This window comes from Candoia aspera, chromosome 6, assembly GCF_035149785.1.
Source record: "Candoia aspera isolate rCanAsp1 chromosome 6, rCanAsp1.hap2, whole genome shotgun sequence".
Lineage (NCBI taxonomy): Eukaryota > Metazoa > Chordata > Lepidosauria > Squamata > Boidae > Candoia > Candoia aspera.
In genome coordinates this window covers 30388520-30412757 of record NC_086158.1, presented here as the reverse complement: position 1 = coordinate 30412757, position 24238 = coordinate 30388520, and the positions used below count along the sequence as shown (strand labels likewise).

At 36.9% G+C, this 24238-nt stretch overlaps 1 protein-coding gene across 1 annotated transcript in view; it reads right to left on the bottom strand.

Annotated features, from left to right (window-relative positions):
• The window catches only part of DNER (delta/notch like EGF repeat containing), a 151744-nt gene that overhangs the window by 64637 nt on the left and 62869 nt on the right, over positions 1-24238 (bottom strand). The window contains exons 2-4 of the mRNA XM_063306668.1: positions 11986-12282; positions 7748-7842; positions 4360-4526 (exon numbers count right to left, since the gene is read on the bottom strand). Of these exons, the coding sequence (XP_063162738.1) occupies positions 4360-4526; positions 7748-7842; positions 11986-12282 (559 nt within the window). The remainder of the gene's footprint in view (positions 1-4359; positions 4527-7747; positions 7843-11985; positions 12283-24238) is intronic.

Genomic DNA, 24238 nt, shown 5'->3' with positions numbered 1-24238 from the left:
AGAACTTTGCCCTGTCTCTAAACTCTTAGTTGAAAATTTAAGGATAGCGTGTATGGATGGAAGTCAGGGCTACCATAACTTTACAACAACAGAAGAAAATCCTCAACAGAATAATTTTGCTCACAGTTAGAACAACCCTTTTGTTTTATTATAAAGCTTTATTAATTTTCAACATACACATAAAATACATAAAAAGTAAAAAAAAATGAAACAAAGAATACTACAAGAAAAAAGAAAACTAAAAAAGTGCAAAAATACAGAGAGGACTATTACATGGTGGCTTCCAACTTTCTACAGTACAACAAAGATATAAAGATAAGGTAAAGACAATAAAAACAAAGTTCTCACAAAGAAACTTAAAGTATTTCAGAGAGCTTTTATAAGAAACAAGAAGTATTACAACATCTATAAACACACTGAAAAGGGAAACAGACACAGAAAAACTTCCAAAAGATCTCTGAACTCAGAAGGAGGTTACGACCTCTCACTGGTCTGCTAAAGGATGGCAATGAATACATAGTAACTAATTCAAAGAAGATCAAACAAATATGGAAGGAGTACACTGAAATTCTGTACAATAGATATGTTAACATTCAAGATATCTTAGAAGATATTCCTTACTTACAGGAACCTCTACTTCTAGAAAATGATTCTAGTTATGCCAGAAAATCTGAAGAATGGCCACAAATTAGAATACATCAATCAACATACTAACACTAAAGAAAGGAGACTTCACAGAGTGTGCAAACTATTGTACAATATTCATAATTTTATATGGTAGCAAAATAATGCTTAGGATCATCCAATGCAGATTAGAGCCCAATGTGGAAAGTGCGATGCCAGACATTCAAGCTGGCTTTAGAAAAGGCCCAAAAGCATGAGACATTATTGGTGACGTACTCTGGAAAATTAAGAAAACCAAAGAAAACCGGACTTCTGGTGGAGCTTTAAGCAGACTGAACAGCTGTGCCTGTGGGCTCAGCAGGTGGAGATGACAACGCGGCAGTTTTTGGGGACTCAGGCAGGTTTTCCTGAAGCCCAGGAGTGTTTTCTGGAAAAAGGAAAACACCTGGAATCACCCCATCTGTCCTCCAGATGGCTGCCTGCAGCCAGAAGATTGCAAACAGCATTCACATTCAACTGGTAAGAGCTAGCTGGGAGGCGGGGATGTCACCATTTTCCAATCCATGCTGTAGCCTTAAAGGGACACTAAGACTGGCCACCCCATTTCTAAATCACCCAATTTATAGTTCTTTTAAGTATGCGTACCCTAAGAAAGGTTTTCTACAGCAAAGAAAAGCTAGCTCTTGTGGTGCTTATTGTTATTTTTGGGATTACTTTTTAAAAAAAAAATCTTTTTAAGTTTTGGACCTTGTTTTCCCTCCAAATATTGAGAAGGATTGAGAGTAAATAATTGTCCCCCTGTTACTATTTTTGCACTAAACTTGAAGAAATTAGCATCTTCCTACATGTTGAATCAGCTGATTTGAACCTTCAGCTTTCTGCTTCTACTTTCCCTTGGGAACTGTCTGCATATCTCACTTTCATTTCTGGAAACACATTCCGGAACTCTTTCATATCTTTGACTTTCGCTGGTTAAGCTCCTAGGGGGCGCCATAATCTACTGTATGAGACATGGAGGATTTTAAACAGATTCTTTCTGACTCCTACCAAGTTTTTACACAAGACAGTTAGGACATTGTGGAAAATATGAGGTCTGAAATGTGTCATCTGGCTGGGGATGTTGTGGATGAAACTGAGGATTTTAACAGTGACAGAAATGTCTCTTCTAAGAGTGAGATCGAGATTTCTATTGAAATGCTGGATGAAGATTGGATAGTCGAGATGGAGAAATTTAAGGGACAGAGCAAGTTGCAAGCCACAAGTGAAATTGATTTTCTGGTGCAATGCCAGGAAAAAGAAAGGGTTATTATGTATGGGAGGTTTCCTGAAGAGAAGTCAGAGTTTTTGAGGGGGGCAGTTGGGCTGTTAAATCTTTTTAAGAAAAAAGCTGTCTGTACATTATGGGGATATGTAAATGCTCTGGTTTATTTTGAAGTGGGATAAGGGTTAAAGAATAGTTATCTGGATTGTTTTTAAAGTTTGGCTGATTTCATTATCTTTAATGATTTGAATTAAGATGAATAAGATAAAAAATGTCCACTTGGAGGGTTTTGGGTTTATTAAGATTAAGATCATTAAAACTTGTATTACTAAGTACAATAGCAGACAATTTATATGCTTTTTAGTTTGATTTTTATTATAGTAGACAGAAATATATAGAATTGCAGTAGGAAGGGAATAATTAAATAGATGTTATCTTTGGGGAGGGGGAAGTTGTTTAGGAGGTTTATATGAATTTTTCTTTTTTTTCTTTTAATATAAGTGGAGGGAGAAACTGTACTTAGTGATTTTCATAGTGTGCCAATGTGGAATGATTTATAGAAATAATGTAGTTTTGGTTTAATATAGAGTAAGGGATTGACTATGGAAAATTTTTGTATACCCTTGCTGTTAAAAGTTGGAAGTCACACTTCTCTGTAACTTTGAAAAAAATTCTCTTGTGTTTCCACTCCTTTTTAGTTTTTTTTCTTTGTGGTTTTTTGTTTTTCTGTAACTTTTATCTTTGCTTGAAACTTAATAAAATTCTTATAAAAAAGAGAAAGCCAAAGGAAAAAAAAAATCAAGCCTCAGATTGTATCAATCATGCGAAGGAGTGGGAGGTGCTTAGAAAAATAGGAATCCCAGAACATCTCATTGTCCTCCTGCAAAAGTTGTACACAGATCAGGAAGCCTCAATGCAGACAGAACATGGTGAAACAGACTGGCTCCAAGTTGGCAAAGGAGTGAGGAAAAGCTCTCTCTCTCCCCTTATTTATTCAGCCTGTATGTGGAATATATTTAACAAAGCTGGATTGGAAGAAGATGAGCGTGTTTTAAAATTGGAGGAAGAAACATCAGTAACCTGGACTATGCTGACGACACTACTCTGATAGCCCAAAAAGCAAAGGATCTGCAGGCTCTAGTAATAAAAGTCAAGGAGGAGCAACTTCAGAAGCAATTTTGCTTCTATTTATTATACCTCTTTCTCCCTATTAATTGACGAGACAGAGAGTGATATAATGAGACTCCATCGCCATGCTTTCTCTCCTTCTAGTTGCATTCCATGAACCCTTTTTGTGCTGCCCATTTTGGCTCCATTCACCTCCATTCCACAATGCTGCTTTCTGCTGTTAATTCCCAGGATCAGAGTGCTGCTGCTTTGCAAATATATTTAGGATAAAGCAAAGGAGTTCTAAAAATGTGATTAAGATTGAATATAGGGGAGAAGAGGTATAACCAATAGGAGCAAAATTGCTGCTGAAGTTTCTGCTCACACTGAATCAGATCCACAAATGGAAATCTGTTCTTTACTGGCTTGCTCTTGCTTGCTTCGAAGTAACATGTCTCCAAGATTGAGACATCCTTGAACAATTCACAACCTGCTCTTAATGACAGAAAGAAAAGCTTTCTAAAGGCCAACAGATTAATACAATTATTACCATGACTTCACTTTTATGTTCCAGATATAATCAGCCATCTGTCCCACAAGCCTAATTTAATTAAACTTACATGAACACAGAAATCATCTTCATACTTTTCACCTTCCCACATTTTAAAATAATGTATACAACTGAGCTTAATCTTCTAAGGTTCAACGTTGCAAACTGCAGTAATAGTAAATAAAATGTAATTGTAATGTATTTTTTCCAATTCATAACACAAGAGCGACAGAACATAGAAGCACAACTTGTTAGATCAAATCAAAATTCCTAGTCTGACATCCTGATACTCATAATGGCAAGCTAGATATTTCTGTCACAAAAGAGCATCAATATTTTCCCTATTACTTTTCTGTATTTATGTGAACTCTTACCTGAGACCTCAGACTTCTTAGGAGACATTTTATACTTTAAATATAGCCCCCAGTATATTGGTTTTTCTTAGTTGTTTAACTTGCTTTGATTATAATTGAAATTCTGTCTACATTTTTCAGAATTCCCAACAAACAGCCCACAGTGGCTTAGATTGATGGTAGTTGAAGTTCAACATACAGGGAGGAGGGAGGCACTAGACTGGTGCAGCTTTGCAAAGTAAAGATTGAAATTGTGATTGAACTATTAAGGTTATCTATATTTCTGCTGCTCTCTGGTTATTCTTATGTTTTATTTAATTGTTTTTAATTTCAATTTTACTTCGTTTTGTGACCTGCTGTACAGTAGCTACTCTGATTTAATATATGATATATACTTATGATTTGGTCAATACATCAGAGAAAAATATTCTATGAGTATAAGAACCAACATTAGCAAAACTCACCAATGAAATAGTTGTTTCCTAACCCCAGCATCTCCTCTGCTAGGACAAGTCCACCCATTGCTTGGAGAAGAGTAATGCTTGTGGCATCTATAAGTGAGCATTGTTTAAACCTTTCTGTTGTCACCTTCCACAGTAGAATAAGGGAAGCAGTAGCATCTTGTCTTATACTACAGACAAAAATAAAGGTATTAAGCAGATCATAATGAAGAAAAATGTTTTAAACATTTTCCATAAGGATATAGCATCACTCATGACATTAAAAAAACATGTCTCTATAAATAGAAGATGGCTTAATTGGTGCGAGATTTCTCATTAATTCCAGCAAGTGTGGAAGATGCCAAAAGTGAGTGCATGTTAAGCCTATACTCCTAATCACACTTACCAGAAAATATTTTGTTGTCACTATTATTATTGTTGTTGTTGTTGTTGTTGTTGGTCACAAAGATGTTTAGACTGGATTTGGCATTTTTGTCCACCTATTGAGTCCTTCCCAAGGACCTGGGATAGCCAGATATTGTTGTTTAATAATATTAAAGGTATCATCGCAGGATGTAAGCTGTTCCAAGTAAAGCTGCCTTTTGCAATTGACTGATGATTTTGTCAATGCCGATGGCATCCAAGTGGTTGCTTCAGATGTTTTGGAGCTGCACCCAAGGCACCTATTACTATTGGTACTATCTTTGCTTTCTTTTGCCACAGTTATCCTACTTCTATTTGCAGGTCTTTATATTTTGCGATTTACTCCAGTTCTTTTTCTTCTATTCTGCTGTCTCCAGGTATTGCAATGTCCACTACTCAGACTTTTTTGTCTTTCTTATCAATAATTGTTACATCTGGGGTGTTATATGGCAGATGGCTTGTCTGTTTGAATTCTATTTATCATCATCATCATCATCTTAAATTTATTATAGCTGCCCATTTCCATAGACTCTGGGCAGCTTAGAAATACAAATATAAAACAATAAAACAGTTAAAAACATATATGTAATATGTTGCATTGATGATGGGACCTCCTCAGGATTAGGACTTCTGAACTAGGGAAGCAGTTAACTATATGGAGAGCAGAATTGTGCCTGTCATACAATTTTAAATCACTGGCTTTATATATACATATATTCCTTTACATAGTAGCTGGAAATTCTGGTGGGACTAGAATGGGGAAGGCTAATCTATACCTACCTATAAATATATTAACTCAAAGAAGCTATACTTGATACAAGTTATATTATGGGATATCATAAAATGCTCACTCTTTTCTTTTCTTTTTTTAATGCTAAAATTGTGTCTCCAAAATGTAAATGAAGCTTCAATGGAAGAAATGAAAGATTAGCTTCATTTGGAGATAGGCATGTACAGAACCAAGAGACAGGAGTAAAGTCACTGAAGTGGAGCAGTTCTAGAGTATAGAAATCCAGGTTTAAATCTACACTCAGCCATGTAGACCACTGGGTCACCTGAGCCAGTCACTCCTTCACTGTAATTTACCCAGAAATTTACTGTAATTTATCACCCATGCTGTGATGACAAACTGGGAGGGCATTAGAACAAGTATTTGAATGCCTTTTGAAAGAGATAGGATAATGATCTAATAAACAACAAGGATTAACATGCAATGGGTAGAAAGGCTCAGGCAAAGGAGCCAGGGACACATTACCTCAAGAATATGACAGTAATAGAAGAAACAACCAAAAATTGGCTGACAACCAGAGAGCCAATTTGAATATTTTTTGAAGTATGAATAGACCAAGAAGGGACTGGCCTCAGCAACTTGAGAGAAAAAGGAAGAAAAAGCCAGGGTGAAAAACATGAGGCGTAGAGGCAACTGGGAGCTAAAAAAATAGAAATACTGGGAGGAAAGTCACATCAAGCTTAGAAAAAGATATATATTTCATCAATAAGTCATCAGTAAGTAACTTTGGACATACAGACCCCAACAGAAAAAGAGGTAAATTTTATAAACGTCTGCATATACATCAAGTCAATTAACTGCTTTCTCAGCAGCTTAGTCCCACATTTCAAGAGCAGTAACCTTGGAGGATAACTCCAGTCAATCAGTCACAGTAGATTAAAATTGCAGCTCTAGTTAATCACATTGTTTTGGCTCAAGTACACTGTTAAATATTTAGAATTTATATATTTATAAAAGGCAATGATGGCTTGGCTTTATTTATGTTGTATATATTAATTTTGCCAAGGTCAAATCCATATTTCTATTAATGATGATGTACTCTATTTTCACTTCACTTCCCAAATAATAATCGGAGAGAACTGGCTTTTTTAGCCTAAAACAAGTTTTGTAAATGTAGAATATTTCTCTCTAATGAATATTTCTCCACTAGACCTCGTTATTTCTCTTTCACTGCATCTTCACTTGAAAGGTCAAATATTTTTAAACATTCTGTTCCAAAAGTGGGACAAATATATACCAGAGTTGGGAGCTCAAAGCAAGAATTTCATCTTCTTAAATATATTATATCCATTTTATGTTGGATACCAACTTTCATTTTGAGTCCAACATTGTGTTTCCCTTCCACCATGACTTCTAACATACGTTGTCTCTTCCAAAGTTACCTCTTTGATATAATAAGCATACAAAAGGCCTAAAGTTTCCCTTCCGGATAGATACAGTACCTCTTTTTGATTGCAAATGATAGAATAAATGTGTCCCCTACTATAAGGTATCATGGAACTTGATTCCCACCTCTTTTTCTTGAAAACTCTAGGATCCCTAACAATAAATATCTGCAGATGAGGAAAAGCTCTATATTTAATCTATTACAGTATTCCCCAATCTGGTGCACTCTCTGTGAGCTGGATTTTAACCACCATACTTTTCTACTAGCTGAGAAGCACTGATTTCTGAAAGGTTAATCTACTCCCAGAAAAGCATCTGCTGCCTGTTGCCTTCTCCCTTCAGGACTGTGGGAAAAGGCAAAGCAAAGAAGTTGTTCATGCACTTGCATTTAGAGACCGCAGAGACAACATTGAAAGCAGCCATGTGAGCTTGGAAAAAAGCACAGCTGCCTTAAAGATCTGAAAAAAAGTTTTTTCATATGGGCCTATGCATGTTCCGAAGTACCACTTTCAAAGACCTTGCATAACCCTATTTCCATGGATGAGAAAGCAGGTACAAATATGTGCTTTTCATGTATTCCCATGGAACAATAAAAATTTGAACATTTGGACAGCACAGCTGGAAATCTGAACAACCCATTTTAGGGAAAAAGGAACTCAGTGAGTCAATTAAGATACAAGATACCATGAGGCTTTTACCCTATATTCCTGCCATCTCATTTCCATTTAAACACAAGATTTCAAATGATGGATTAAACAGCCAACATTATTTAAAACCTTTCTGCAATAATGCCAAAACAGAGCTGTTTCTTACTTTATTGAAGTATTCTGTGGAACTTCAAAAGATATTAGGCGACCCCCACCAGAATTATTGGAGCTGGCATTTCCACAGGCTACATCAGGGATTATCTAAAAAAAGTGTGCATAAATATGAGACATCCTATACAACCAATAGTTTTAAAACAGAACAAAAAAAAAGTTTTAATATATGGTAAAACTGAAATGTATTTCCCAAGAGAATCTGCAGAACATTCTGAATATTTATGACAGTGCCTACAAGACAAGCTAGATGGCTGGTTAATATTGTCACTGCAATTCACATGCAATTTTGTACGTATCAACCTCAGGGCATCCAAGCAGCTATGGGACCATAAGTCACGGTAGTAAGAGTTTTTGCCCTTTCTTCCTTTTGGTGACTCCAATGAAAACATAATTCCTGAAACTGATATTTGCATAGGAAAGGAAGGATATCTTTTGGAAAAATTACTTTCTGCAGCTTTACTGAATAACAGATGCACAAAAGAAAAGGCCTCACCTTGAAAAGACATTGGTTGGGATTTGGTTTTATTAAGAAAAACACAAATGGCTTTTCATCTTGTAACAACCTAGATTCCTAACAGATTGCAATACAATCCTTTAAAAAAGCAGATAATGAAAACTCATTGGCTTTCAGGAACATAGAGCAAGATAGCTGATAGCATCTCTCAGCATCTTACTGTTGTGTAGCATAGAATATAAACAAATCCTAGGTAGCAATGCTTTGCCACCTGATCCCAGCAAAAAAAAAAATTACTTTTTTTTTTCCTGTGAGAGAAAGCTTTTCACAATATAAACTAGAGCAATTGCTACTTGCCAAGAGAAAAAACCCACGACCATAAGATAATTGTTTCTTTCGCAGGTAAAATCTTTCATTTTCAGACAATAGTTCTTCAGAAAGCCTTAACTAAGTATACTATTAATATGTCTGTACATTGATTTAAATTGCTGGTGCAGCAGCAGCTCAGTGGGATGTGTAAGCTGTAAGCTAAGTTGTCCTTGGGAGTATTTCCTGCCTAATTTACAAATGCTCTCAACATTTTTGTTTTTTTTTGGGGGGTGCTCCCAGATATTAGGCTCTTCAGCACAGTTCTCCTGTTACAGGAAAATGCAAAACATTAACATTCCTCTAGAAACATTGTTGCATACAAATGGATAACGCAAAGCAAATTCTAAGAAATGGGGGGAGATTTTTGAAATACTAAATGACCCTTTCTTAAAATAAAAGGTAATTTTCTCTTCCCTCAGTGTAGGATAAAGGGGACGCGGTGGCGCTGCGGGTTAAACTGCTGAGCCGCTGAGCTTGCCGATCGGAAGGTCGGTGGTTCGAATCCGCGTGATGGGGTGAGCTCCCGTTGCTAGTCCCAGCTCCTGCCAACCTAGCAGTTCGAAAACATGCCAATGTGAGTAGATTAATAGGTACCACTTCGGCAGGCAGGTAATGGTGTTCCGTTCAGTCATGCCGGCCACATGACCACGGAAGTGTCTATGGACAAATGCCGGCTCTTTGGCTTTGAAACGGAGATGAGCACCGCCCCCTAGAGTTGGACACGACTGGACTTAATGTCAAGGGAAACCTTTACCTTTACTTACATGGTAGGATATGAGAAATAAAACAGCATCAATTAACAAATACTTTCAATAGATTTTACAGACTGTAAAAATCAACCTATCTTGGAAAAAAATGATGAAATCAAAGTATTTTTTCTTTAACATGTTGCTTTCAGGTCACATTCAGGTGAATGCCACTGTGAGACTTGGCTGAAGCTGCCATAACTAAAGATGAAGCAGGCATGTAAGCAGAGAGGACAAAAAGCCAGGAATCTTGTCTATAAGATCCCTTCAGGAGGTAGATAAGAAGGAAACAAGTAGTTAAGGAAACAAAGGAAAACCTGAACCAGACAAAGGAAGTTGGGCATGTGGAACCACTCCCCTCAATCCCATCAACAGCTACCAGACTTGTAAATTAACAAGGCAAGAGTAGCTGCCAGTCTTGTGAATCAACAAAGCAAGGACTTCTGGGGATAAAAGGGGTCCTACAGCCCGCCCACTCTTTGAGTCATCTTTGGATCCAGACTTGGCAGCTTCTGTCCCTCTAGCTCAGCCTTTCTCAACCTTTTGACCCTGGGATCCCGTGAAATATTTTTCAGGCCTTGGGGAACCCCTGCACATTCAGGCTCAAATATAGGCCAGAAGTTACAAAATTATTACATTTATTTTATGTATATACTGTACATACTGTATTCATTAGCAGTGTTCTTAAACTAAAAATAAAGAACTTACCTCTTTAATGTGAAGTTGCCTGAATTTGAAATAATTTTTAAAATAAATCGTGATCTCCCAGGGAAGCCCTAGTGACCTCTTGTGGAACTCTAGGCTTCTGTGACACCCTGGTTGAGAAACCCTAGTTTCTAGCTAGTGCCTGGCAGCCTAGCTGAGAAGGGTGTGGATAAGCATGGATGAGTGTGTGTGTACATGTGAGAAAGAGCAAATGTACACTGCAACCAGGAAAGTTTTGCTGTTACTTTAAATTCACTTGGTCTCCATGTATTATAAAGAACCTGTTGTGCCTCATTGTTCAGTTGGAAGTGATTTGTGTGTTTCTCTAATTATTTCCTGGCTGCTGACCAGGGCTGTGTGTCTTGTCTGCTCAAGCCACACCTATCTGGAAAACCCAGGTATAATGCCAGGGGGGCTGACAAGATCTGTGTGTCTCAACAGGCTGTGAATGTGTGAGTGAATGATCATAAGCTGAACCTGGGAACATGCGTGTAACACCACAGGGCTTTAGAACATGTAAATACATATATTTTACTTTATTCTTTAGCTTACTTTTTAAAAATCCCTTAAAAGCTTAAACTGAAATCTGATGAAGATCCAATATCAGCTTTTGTCATAAAATAAAATAAAAACTATGAACTGAATAAAATCCTATGATGAAGGTGAAAGAAGAAAGTGCAAAAGCTGGCTTGCAGCTAACCTCAAAAAAACCAAGATTATGGCAACCAGCCTGATTGATAACTGGCAAATAGAGGGAGAAAATGTAGAAGCAGTGAAAGACTTTGTATTTCTGGGTGCGAAGATTACTGCAGATGCTGACTGCAGTTAGGAAATCAGAAGACGTTTAATCCTTGGGAGAAGAGCAATGACAATTCTCGATAAAATAGTTAAGAGCAGAGACATCACACTGACAACAAAGGCCCGCATAGTTAAAGCAATGGTGTTCCCTGTAGTAACATATGGCTGCGAGAGCTGGACCATAAGGAAAGCTGAGAGAAGGAAGATCAATGCTTTGGAACTGTGGTGTTGGAGGAAAATTCTGAGAGTGCCTTGGACTGCAAGAAGATCAAACCAGTCCATCCTCCAGGAAATCAAGCCAGACTGCTCACTTGAGGGAATGATATTAAAGGCAAAACTGAAATACTTTGGCCACATAATGAGAAGACAGGACACCCTGGAGAAGATGCTGATGCTAGGGAGAGTGGAAGGCAAAAGGAAGAGGGGCCAACCAAGGGCAAGATGGATAGATGATATTCTAGAGGTGACGGACTCGTCCCTGGGGGAGCTGGGGCTATTGACGACTGACAGGAAGCTCTGGCATGGGCTGGTCCATGAAGTCACGAAGAGTCGGAAGCGACTGAACGAATAAACAACAAAACTATAATGTATACAAAAAAATTATTAATTATGCAACCAGTATGTATTTCAAACTTGCTTAACTCCTAGCCCATTTTGTATTTCATTTTGTATTGCTTTCTTTTATTGAAAAAATAAAATATCAAGACAAAACTCTTTAAAAATGCAGAATTAAAAAAGAAAAATACACAAAGAATGTTTCTTTTAATATCCCAAAGAATAAAGAAGGTTTTGTGAGTTTCGGTTTACCCACATATGTCCATTTGGTAATATTAAATTATTTATTTATTTGCTAGTAAATATGGTCTGTGACCAACAAGAAAGCTGGTAGTATTCATTAAAATTAATTAGTTCTCAAAATAATATCAAAAAATTAAAAAGTGATACTGAGTTCTAAAATAATCTTGTAATTCACACTTTCCCACCACAAATTTTACAAATAGAATTCTTAGTTATTTTCATTGATCCTTCCAGCTTTCTATATAAGGTCATGTATAGACAATCTCTTCTTAGACTCTACTGGATTTCATTCAGACATAATTTATGGTACATATTTTGGTTTTTTGTCGTTGTTGTTTTTGTTTTTAAAAAAAGCCTTACTTCTACTTCATCCCATTTCAGATCCACAAGTTTCTGCCCCTTCTTGGGCTTCCATGCAGGTAGCGTCACTGTTGCTTGGGCTCGTGGCAGGACAATGTCAGGTTCCATGGTGGCTGCTTCTGGCTTATTTTCACTTGGCAACTCTGATTCTGTCCACCCAGAAACTGGAGAACTATAAAATGAATATTCACAGTTTGTACCTTCATAGCCAGTATTACAAACACAGAGATAGCCATCCCCATTACTAGTGCAGTTGCCACGATGACAAGGGTTGCTGGCACATGGATCTGAAACAAACTGAAACACAAACAACAATGGACTTGTTAGTGCCACAGAATAAGATGTGTCAGTCTTGTCACAAACATGAATGTGCTAAAATTTCTGGCTGGCCTTCACCTGACTACAAAAGCTTTACTTAGAGCATCCTTTTCCAACTAAGCATCTTTCAGGTGTGCTGGACTTTAACTGTCATAATTCCTAGTTCATATAATGGCCTTTAACAATGAAAGCTACAAATGAACATAGCTGGAAGGCAACCAGGTGAAGAAGGCAGTTCATTACTCACATTTCAATAAAGAGGTTCTCAGATTATACAGGAGAAATAGAAGCAAATTAGCAAACAAACCTGATGATGTTAACAAAGTTGAATGGCTTGGAAATGTAATATTGGAACAGTTTCCAGAGGAATAATATATTAGCCTTTTGTAGCAAGTACAACAAAGAACACAGGTATGAAGTAGCTCAGTTATTACTTTTATGCTACGTGTGGGGATGTTTGATGAATGTTGGTTCACTGTTATGAAGCACACCAGGATGACAACAGTTACATGGTTTGGCACTATTTCTAATCATCATCTAAATGGTGGAAAAAGTTTTACATTCTATATTCAATCTCGAACAATGAACAAACAAGAGTTTTGTGTGTGGTGTGCATATGTATGTGCATGTATCCAGCAAGCCAGCCTCTAATGGGACTATGCTTTCTGTTTGATAGAGTGTAATCCCCCAAACCTTAATACAGTAACAAATGAGTCTGATTTTAAGATCTCACAAGAGTCCATAGCCAGAATAATAGATTAGTGATACCTTAAAAATTGACACATTTATTAATATAACCCCCAAAATGAAATAGAATTTATCAGTAAAACAAGCTTTTGCCAAAGTTGCTCAAGACTCTTTGCTATTGTGTTAATTTTTCGGCCAGTGCTACATCCAATTCTTTCTCGCACTATTGATTCAACAAAAGCTGAATTAACCTTATATTGCATAATTAAAAGAGAGAGAGAGAGAGAGAGAGATTGACCAAGTCCTCTTTTTTTTAAAACTGGGTATTATGTCACCTTGTTTTCTTTTAATATTTCAATTCCACCATATGCACACCTAGAGCAGAAACCAACTCTTAGACAAGATAATTAAGCAAAGATAAATTTCTCATCAATAAACAAGTCTATCATAAAATTTTCTATAGTTCCATTACTGAACAGATAATTATCCACGTTTACAACTTGGGAAATCAAGAAGAGAAGACAGGGGACAGAAGCTATTTTCATCTTTTCCAAACTTCACATACAAGCTTTAAGAATAGATTTCTAATAGTAGATACTAATTTCCTAGTATCAGGGAAGAATAAAATTGGTTAATCAGACTGGGAATACTCTGCCTGTTCCCACTGTTCTTCTTTTGAGTTGATTAATATAATTTAATAGTTTTAATTAAAAAGCATCAAGGCATTTCAGATTTTGTGTACATAAGTATATCTAAACCTCCATCACACTTTTGTTTACTTTGATGGTCTTCCCAATACCAGTTTTTTAAAAGAATTCTTTATAAATAAAAAAGAATTGCTTACAAATGAAACCAAACAGGTGATAGAATTGGAAACTTTTGCCACAAAAATAGAATCTGAGAAAGAACTATTATTTTCCTTATAGCTATTCTAACAAATTACAATAAAGTCTTCATGTCCTGAGTTTTGTTTTGATATTTCATACAGAGGATCATAATTAAGTTTATTTAACTTTAAAGAGAGCCAGCTGGTGTAGTGGTTAAGGCATCAGGCTAGAAACCAGGAGACCATGAGTTCTAGTGCCGCCTTAGGCATGAAACTAAGTGGGTGACCTTGGGCTGGTCACTTTCTCTCAGCCCTAGGAAGGAGGTAATGGCAAAGCATTTCTGAAAAACCTTGCCAAGAAAACTGCAGGGACTAGTCCAGACAGTCACCAGGAGTCAAAAACTGACCTGAAGGGACACACACATACACACACACAAAATGAAAACACAGGGCCTATGAAATCGATAACTATAAAATAAATAGTTTATATCTAAACATTGTTAGGGCAATGACTATAGAATAAAAGAAGGAAAGGTAAATATTATAAGCCTGCTATAAAAGCAAATCTATGCTACAGAAAAGCTAAACAGCCCAGAGTCTGTCTTTTGGGGGGAGATAGGCAGTGGCAAAACTTGATAAATAAACAAACAAACAAACAAAGCTGAAGCAACAAAACCTCTCAGATGAAATTAGAAATAACAGTATAATAGTTTATTTCTACCAATTAGAAATAACAGTATAATAGTTGGATGTGAGCTGGGTTAAGCTTGATTGGCTTTAGATGGAAGTCAAAATCTGGCAACTTTTGCACTCTGCTGTGCAGAATTTGGTAACATTATATGTTACAGAGACATCTGGGTCAGAAATAGGGAGAAGTAAAATTGACCTCTGTGCTCTGATAACCTGGTAAATAGTTGGAGAATAAGGATACTGCAGATACCTCTAAAAATGAGCAGGAGAAGGGGGTGTGTTCAGTGGCTTCAAGTTGTCTAGCATTGCAGTGACACAGGTAATTCAGGAAGGGAATCTTGCTATACCTTACTTTCAACAAAGCCAAAGAGAAAATGTTGCAGTGAGCCACAATGAAGGCACTTTTGTACTTGGGAGTATTTAGCTGCATATGATATACAGTCCATGTTACTATAGTCCTTAGACTTTCAGAGAAGCTAAGGTATGGAGTCTTGCCTAGGTTGGCTTGGCACTCTGCACCCATTATACACTATTTAAGATATGTTGTCTCTAGCGTATCTAGAAGCTGACAAATTGGGGAAGACTGTTGTTTGGTTTTTTTTAATAAATTATCAAACCACTTAGGCTGCCATTATATACACTTTCATGACAGTAAGCCCCCCAAAATATCATGGAGATTATCTCTGAATCCTAAGAGACTAAGATTTGTGTTACTCTCTCTTATGAACCACTCTTATATAAAAAAAATTATCCTACTCTATTAGGATTTTAATTTTTTTAATAATTGAAAAATAATTATAACTGAAAGTTATACGTAGATTGTATGAGAAGATAATTGTCCCTCTGGTGTGCTGAAAATACATTGTTTATTCATTAGGGCCAACACATTTTACCAAGTTCTTCCCAGGGACATTTTGCTCTACATTACAAGTAGCAGAGTAATGACTGTTCTTAGAATATAGGGCACAATGCCATAAGGAAGAATTCTTGAAAAATGTTTAATGACTTAATATTTTATAATTCATTTTATATTTCAATTGGTTCTACGTGTTCTAGTGCAGGGTTTCTCAACTAGGGTTCTGTGAGAGGTCACTAGGGGGTTTCCTGGGAGATCACTATTTATTTTAAAAATTATTTCAAATTCAGGCAACTTCACATTAAAGAGATACATTTCATTATTTATTTTTAGTTTAAGAACTCTGTTAATGCATATATACAGGCCTACACATGAAACAAATACAATAATATGGTATCTTCTGGCCTGTGTTTGAGCCTGAATGTGCAGGGGCTCCCTGAGGCCTGAAAAATATTTTAAGGGTTCTTCCAAGGTCAAAGGTTTGCGGAAGGCTGTTCTAGTGTCTTTCCTTCTTTTCTCCCTGTATATTCTGACCATTTTCTTTTAAGCTGTAACTATAAAGCTCTTTTTTTCTTTTAGATGTGCCATCATCACTAGAATTGTTCAGAGGGCTAATGAATGTATTTCCATCTGCCCAAACATGCATTTATCAACCCAATATATGAATATTCTGGGGACAAGCAACACAGGAACAGAACTTCATTACAGTGACATGGATGCATGAGATGAAACAACTAGCTTATTATTTAACAATTTTTCTTGCTACTGCCAATCAACCAAAATCACACTTAAGTTGAGCTTGATTCCTGGAGGCTTATATGAACACATCCATGCAGCTTTCTTGGTATGATATAGAAATGTTATGCAACTGCCTTTTATTAAGGATGTTTTTCAACTTGCCTATCTAGCCTACAGCCCTGCTATTTCCTACTGACCTCCCACCTGGGTACCAGAGCCAATCCTATGTAACTTTCCAGATCAGCCAAGGTCAGCTAGATGCTGCCATTTGCTTAGATCCCAAGTGAACAGATCAGATAATAACAAAGCAAATATGTCCAAATCCTATTTCCAGTAACTAAGTGTCAGATGCTTTCAAGACATTCAAAGTCAGCAAAGCTCATATTAACTGCCTATCACTATAACATCCCCACAACTGTTTCAATTTCTTCCCATTGTACCTGGTCAGATGGAATGGCCACACTGTGTAAGATTATTCAAATCATGCTTCAAGCAATTTATATGATAGTATTTTTGTGATGGAGGAATAGAGGTAGTTCAAAACTGTGTAGCTTGGACTTATATTGTTCCCTGATGATTCAAATGCTTAATTAACCATATAGATTTCAGATCCCACAAATGGGATGCAGTTGGCCAGAGAACTGTAATTAATTACAAAATGAACACACATAAGCACAAAGTTAGAAGGCATATAAACCTAAGGTCACCTTAAATAAACAAATACGAAAAGGACATTGTTTATTTAATTATTTTCTACAATATTCCACCAGGATCTCCCAAGGATGTTGTTCTTGGCTATATTAAACAAACAAATAAGCAAAGGAATAATTTCTCAAGGTATGCAGATAAAGGTCAAGCTAGAATGCAGAAAGTAGCTGTCCTGCTTTCTCCTGGCTACCATGATGCTTCATATTCAATATGAGCATTTTGTGGGCAGCAATAGACAAGTTGCTTGTTGGATATCTGATGCATATTGGTACACAATATTCTAACAGAAATGGTGGCATGAAAATATAGAATGCCTGGTTACAGACATAGGAAAGGCATTGGAATCCTTAAGATAACAGCTGTCTCCTATTATTGTTTCCCAGTAACTTATACTGAGAGGTCTTGTTGCACCTAATCCTGGAGCTAGTACATAGCCATCACACTTTTTTATCCTTCATGTATTTTCTGAACCCTTCAAAGTACTTTTGTCTCCTTGTCCACTCCTTCCACTATTTCTTTCTTTCACTGCCCATCCCTGGATCCTTGTCTTACGGTATAGGGAGAACTTTCTATTTCATTTCCCCTCACTACATAATTTTACAAGCCTTATTTACCCCTTTTCCAAACTTATCCTACCTACTCAATACAATGTTTCCTCTCAGAAAAACTGCCAAATTTCCTGTTCTTTCAGTTGCCTATTGCTGCATCTTTTTCAGCTACATGAAATGTCCAAAATGCTATCACCCTATTATTTGTGGTGCTGACACTGTTTTAACACCATAAAAGTGTTAAAATATCCCCCCTCCAGAACTCATTAATCTGCACACATGTGTGTTAATAACAGTGGGGCAAGCAAAGAAGTCATTTAGATGCATGATGTAACTCTTGGTTCTCATTTTGTGTTGGCAGCATGGTAGCCAATCAGGACCAAATTGGTATTTGAAGGCAAAAGGCTCAAAGCAGGGTATAATGGCCAAAAATGATTTTACTGAATAAATACGAAGAGAGTTAATAGGGAAAGATATACTAATCCATGTCCCTTCAGCATGCCAGGAACCCCAAGAATGGCAGCAGATGGACCACCTATCACTGGCCATTGTGCAGCACCCTCCTGGGACTTTGGGTCTAAGCTGAGCTTCAAAGTGTCTGGGGCTTTTGCCAACCTTTTATGCTTTTCCTAACAGACAGGGAATATAAACAGTAACACCTGGAGGTGGCTTATCAGGGACTTGATCATAGCTTTAGACACTGGAATCTCTGCCAAGAATATTTTTAGGGAAGACCTGGTTTCTTGCAGACAGCACCTGCAGATGGTCTGATAACATATCTGGTCAATTTCTTGGGAACCCAGATAAGTGACTCTTCGTTTATTAAAATATTTCTCCTAAGCAGCTATTGTTCCCTCTCTCTTGGCAGGTGTTAGATTAGGCAGCTGGAACTGTCTTCTTTCTCTTAAAGGTTACAAGTAGGAATATGGATAAAAAGCAACCAATAGTGATTAACAATAACAATGATATAATCCACAAACCCTAAACGCATGTGTGGAGGAAGCTGCAATGCAAAGCTTGCCAAGTTGCATACACACAAACAGATTGCCTCAGCTAACTAAATAACCCTTTCTGCACAGGTATTTCTTGTCTATGCAAAGAGATAAAGAGGTCCACACCACTAGCTCACTAGTCCCACACCAGTCCTCTGCAGTGCCATGACACATTTAGAGATTAAAGATCTGCTCAAGTCCATAGTTCAATCCTCACCCCACCCCAGTCAAAATTATTTTAAGTAGGTGGGCTGGAGGAGACTTTCTCTGCTCCTGGTCTTGGCTTGCTGAAAGTCATACAAGTAGATGGTAGTCCTATAATAGGCTATTAGGATATTGGCTATTATGATAATAGGCTACTGGCTATTATGACCATTGTGTACTTGTATTACTTTCAGCAAGCCAAGTCCATGAGCAAAGAAAGTTTTCTCTGTGGACTAATGATGGAGAGAATTAGTCATATGCAAGATTTTCTAATTCAAAGGATAGCTGCCTATTTTTAGAAGCAACTGGGAAATTATAAGTGTACATAAATGTAGGCAGATAACCTACTAAAATGATTCGTTTGGACTTTTAACAGTGATATCCATAAAGGGGGAGAATGACAAAAGCAGCATTGCACTCTTGTGGTTGGCCTTTTATGGGAGAACAATGACATCACACACATATGAAAATTACAGAACTTATAGCATGTTGGCATGATGCTCCTTTCATCATTTTGACAACTGCAAGATCCTGTATATTCCCATGGCTTTAATATATTTGGATTTATTTGTAATGCTCAACAGTATTATTCCGAATATTTTAAAATGGGCAATGCCCTTGATGTTTGGCAGTACAGTAATTAAGGATTTGGGGGAGCAAAAAATACAGTAACAGTTGAGATACTGAACTTTCAAACATAAATTAATGTAACATGTACTCTATTTTCATCTGATTCTGTATTTATCCTAGAATAATCTGAGTGTCAGCCTGCATGTTCTACTTAATAGAAATATCAGTACAAGGCAGTAGCTGCAGAATCTAGCTGCAAGAATTGGAAGGGTGGAATCACAAGACAAGTTTCACTTCAATTAGCATGAGGTTTGCAGACAGATAAAGGCCAAGGTGCCTTTAACAATGCAGTTTAAATTTTCCCCCCACAGTGCAGACAGAATAAAATCTATGTCTATACCATTTTTCAAGAACTACTCCCACCAGGTTCTTACAAAGTTGCTATTCTATTCAAAAGTGCAACCCCTTCCATAATCAGAATGGACAAGGGGATGATAATTTTGCCAATCCTCACCTGCTGGTTCCATTCTATTTTTCAACCTATTAAAGCATATATCATAACACTCAGGTCAGATTTTGGGATATGTAGAAGCTGCACATGGAAAGTGGAATAATATTCCTTTCATTCTATTTTTTCTGGAAACCAAGTTGAATAGGACCCACTAGACCTGCAGAGGAGACTTTTTTGGACCCAATTTCTCAGAATAGGAGGAAATGCCCCTCTGACTCTGAAAAGAAGATTGATCCACAATCTGATTCAAGTATGTTTAAGCAGAAGAAATATAACCTCAGCCAATGAATAGGCTAATTCCTTTAAAAAGAGCAATCCTTCATAAAATCCTCCTTGAGAACAGAGAGAGAAAAAGAGGGCACACTATGTTTTTTGTTTTTATTTGCTTAGGTTTCTTTACTGAAAGAAAGAAAACCAGAGAGAATAGAGATAGAAACTTTATTATGGTTTATTTTATTTTTTATAAAAACTACATTGTTCAAGGATAAAACCATTTCTCATAAAACAAAATCATAAAAATAGTAGGAATAGAACAACTGAAGGACCACAAGTACTGTATATGATAAGGGTAAGTAGAGTAAAGCTATCACTGCACTGAGCTTGACTCCTGGAAACAGTATAGACACATCCTGGCAATTTTCATGTCAAGAGTATGGAACTAATTGTCACTGCCTTCTTCCAGAACAGCAACTTTCTTCCAACAACATTTCAGTTGCCAATTGTTCAGTTTTGTTGCTACACTGTCATTCTAAACAATCTCCTCTGTTGCATTAGCAAGCATTTCCTATAAGGAAACGATCCATAGCAACTGATCAACACTGTGCTGAAATCAGATAAGGAGCGACTAGGTCTGGAAGAAATTGGGAGAAATTCTTTGTTTTCCCATTACCTATTTAGCCTGTATAGTACAGTTTTCATCTACTGTATATCTCACCTCAAAATAGAAGGAAATATGTCATCAATGTTCAGCAATTACAATCAGAGGGACTCTTTGCACCAAAATACCTACAAGGCAGTACACATTCCTTTCTCTCCTCTGACTGCCATCTTAAAACTGATTTCCTAAATATATTTTGAAATGACCTCTTAGTTTGATTTATTTTAATGATCAAATTCTAAGAATAAAGAAATACTATTGAAAGAATCGTCCTCCTTTCTTTTCTAGGCATCACCCCTTCTCAGGAGAGGTTTCAGTGCATTCAGTTTCAGGAGACAGCTGAACAGAAAAGGTATTAGTCTTGTCATTTTTTTTGAAACTGGCCTTTAGATTAGCAACCTTCTCTTGCTCTTTGTTTTCCTTAATATTTTGATGCAACACTTGCATGCAAAAGGTAAAAACTCTTCTCTGTAAGTTATGCTCTGCTTTTACCATCTGTAGTTCTTTACACACAATAAGATCGCTAAATTACTAGTTTTCTCTGCAGGCATCTCTACAATTGGCTCCTCTATCAGGCTGTTCTCTACCATCCTGCTACGTTAGCTTTTCCTGCTTTGAAACCCCACATTGCAGATTACTTTGCCCAAAGCTCAAATAATCCTTGGCTTTAAAAGAGCAATTCCCTCTTTCTTTTTGAAACTTCTCCATTTGCTTTCTTCCAAAAATGTTCTCACCATGCTAGACTCCCTTATCATGATACACTGGCTGAGAACCCGCAAAGGAAAGAAAAGTGAGGAAGGCTAGAGTAGAGACAAGGTTAGAAAACTCCCCCAGTTTTGTCACACATGGTTTCATATACAACTAGAACTTTGCAAGAAAGCATATCATGGAACATGGCATACAAATATATATTTTCAAGGCATTCTCTTTAGCAGACCATGAAAAACATCAGTAGATGTTTGGATGCAGTAGCAATCTGTCAACACAGTTGCATGTTCACAAGCACAAGCATTGGTCCAAATGTTGCATCCTTCCCTAGATGACTTCTGATCTTTAAAAAAAAACACACACACAAATTCTTACTGCCACTCATAATGAAATTGAAATAATTCAGAAACATGCAACATAAAACCCAAAACGCAACAGACTGTGTCAAGGGCTCTACTTCCAGGGTTCACTTGAAAGGGCAAATAATCATTGGTTCTAGCTATTTAAGGGAAGGAGCCAAAGCTCAGGGCAATTATCACTGAAAGGAACAGTTTTACTTAGTTTAGTTTAGCTTTATTGGACCACTTTACAACAGAATATAAAGCTACAGCAAGAGATAAGGCAAAGAGTAAAGTCTATTTAAAAAACGAACCATGAAAGAGTTTTTAAAAATATAAAAGTTTGCCTTCATCCAAGAAAACCCACTAATCTTAACATTGTCTAAAACAAATTGGCATGCGTAAGTGATTAATATTTTAACAGTTGCATCCCTGATAGCAACAACAACTGCACAAACCTTAGCTATCTTTCTAGATTATTCAGCCATAAGGAGGCAAGATTTTTCCACATCCAACCAGCCAAGATAGTTTAACAGCAAGGGGGATATTAAGTCTGAGCACCAAGCTGTGTAAAATGGGCAGAGCAATAAGACATGCAAAACAGATTCAGCATCTCCCAACTAGCAGGGACATAACCTCTCTTGGACTGGAAAATTGTTTTATCTTCCTTCTACTAGCATAGATGGCTATATTTTAAATTTCATCAGGAGGAAATATCTAGTGCAGCATATATGGGATTTGATCATACAGTCAGTGGGAATGAACAGTCTTCTACCCAAACTACCCACAAAATGGGAAGGGATCATGATCCAATTGCTGTGGAGGCCATCTCAAGGACTCATTGTTTCAAGTAAGCTGGTCCTCTCAAACTCCAGTCTGTTGAAATGTGTATTATTTATCTAGCATTAAGCTCAATGCCTTCTTTCCAAGAGGAAAAGAAACTATTCAAAATAGTCAAGGAGGCCAAAACCCCTCATCAAATATCATTTCTCCCGCAAAACTGTTGTGGCATGTGAACCTTTATAATGGTATGTCCTGTTTCCAATCGTAACAAAGAATTAGGTATATCCCAAGGAATTTGGAATATATATCTTTAAAAAATTGATTGGACTGTTTCAAGGGATCTTGGACCTTTACAAAAACAAACCTGGGAACCATAAAGCAAAAGACTACAAACACTTTGGCAATATACAGTAGATGTTTTACAGCAATGGGCATATTGCTATTACCTCTGCTGCCTGCAAAATACACAATTCTGTCAGTAAACCTATGGGCCTAATCCATGGCACCTTTTGATTGTTCTGTGCAGAAAACAAATGGTTGAAAGGTAATTCCTAAATATTTTAAGACCTTGGTTTGTTCTATAGTGATGTTATTTATGTATCAGTGATGCGTACAGCAGGCAAGCCTTTTGATGAAGATTAGCAATTTGTCTTGATGATAGTATGCCTTATCATCAAAAATAGTTGATGATAACGCATACATTTTTGTAATAATTTGCAAAAGCCTGAAAGCTTCCACTGAAACCCACTTACATTATGGAGACAGAAGCTGTGCTATCAGCATAAAACATAAATGAAATGAATTTGTTAGCAGACTTCTAGGGGAGGCATGGCAAGATAAACATGTCTCTGGGAGAGTGGAGAGCGGAACCTCTCTGGGCCTCTCCAGAGATTGCCCACATGTGCTCTGGATGGCTGCTCCTCACAAAGAGACCACAGGACAGCGGTCTCCTGTGGGTTTGAGCACCAAGATGAAAGGATCAGTCATTGAGCTCACAACAGTGGTGGAGCCTTTTAAAGGACACTACATTTGCTAACCTTGCTTTCTAATCACTTTTGGAAATATCTTACCTAACCATCTTAAAACTATTAGAGATCTTTGGAATGACAACTGTGAAAAGCCACCTGGTGAGTGTATCTTCATTTCTAAACAAAAGGAAAATTAAAAGTTTAAGAGCATTAAGAAATTGAAATGCACAGCAAAAAGCTAAATAGGATTTTGAACTAAGAAAGTTATAAACAAATTAAGGGCCCAGACAAATTTGCAACATTAAAACTTTTACTATAAGGTTTTGGAACTAACTATATATAATAAACAGCCTTTCATGGGAACCAAAATTATTTTGTCTACTGCAAGTCATAACAGAGACCAGAAACTTTATGATTTGAATTGGACACTAGAGGGAACTAAAGATTCCAGGCAAAAAGGAAAAAAAAGTATAAACCTGCTTTTGATTTTGATCAGTACTGGGATTTACAAAATGACAAAGACACTATAACATTTGAAATATTAAAGGAGATCTTCAAAGAATGAGGCCAGAAATTAGTAGCCACAATATCAACAATATCAGTAATAATGCTGCTTCTATGGATACACTATGTTAAAAAATATGTTAATGCAGGAATGACAGATATGAAACAAATCTTGCTTGATGCAGAAACAGTAGAATCAGAAATACTGAATTTAAAAAAAGTGTTTGGATTACAAAACAGAGAAGGCATTTAAAGTGGAAATACAAGTAGCAGGCCAAGAGAATGACCCAGAAAAGGACTCTTTACTGGATATACAAAAGAAGCTGGCTGAAGTTTTAAAAATTAAAGTGGAAATACAAATGATAAACCAAGAGAATGACCTGGATAATATATTTTTACTGGATTTACAACAGAGGTTTGTTAAAGC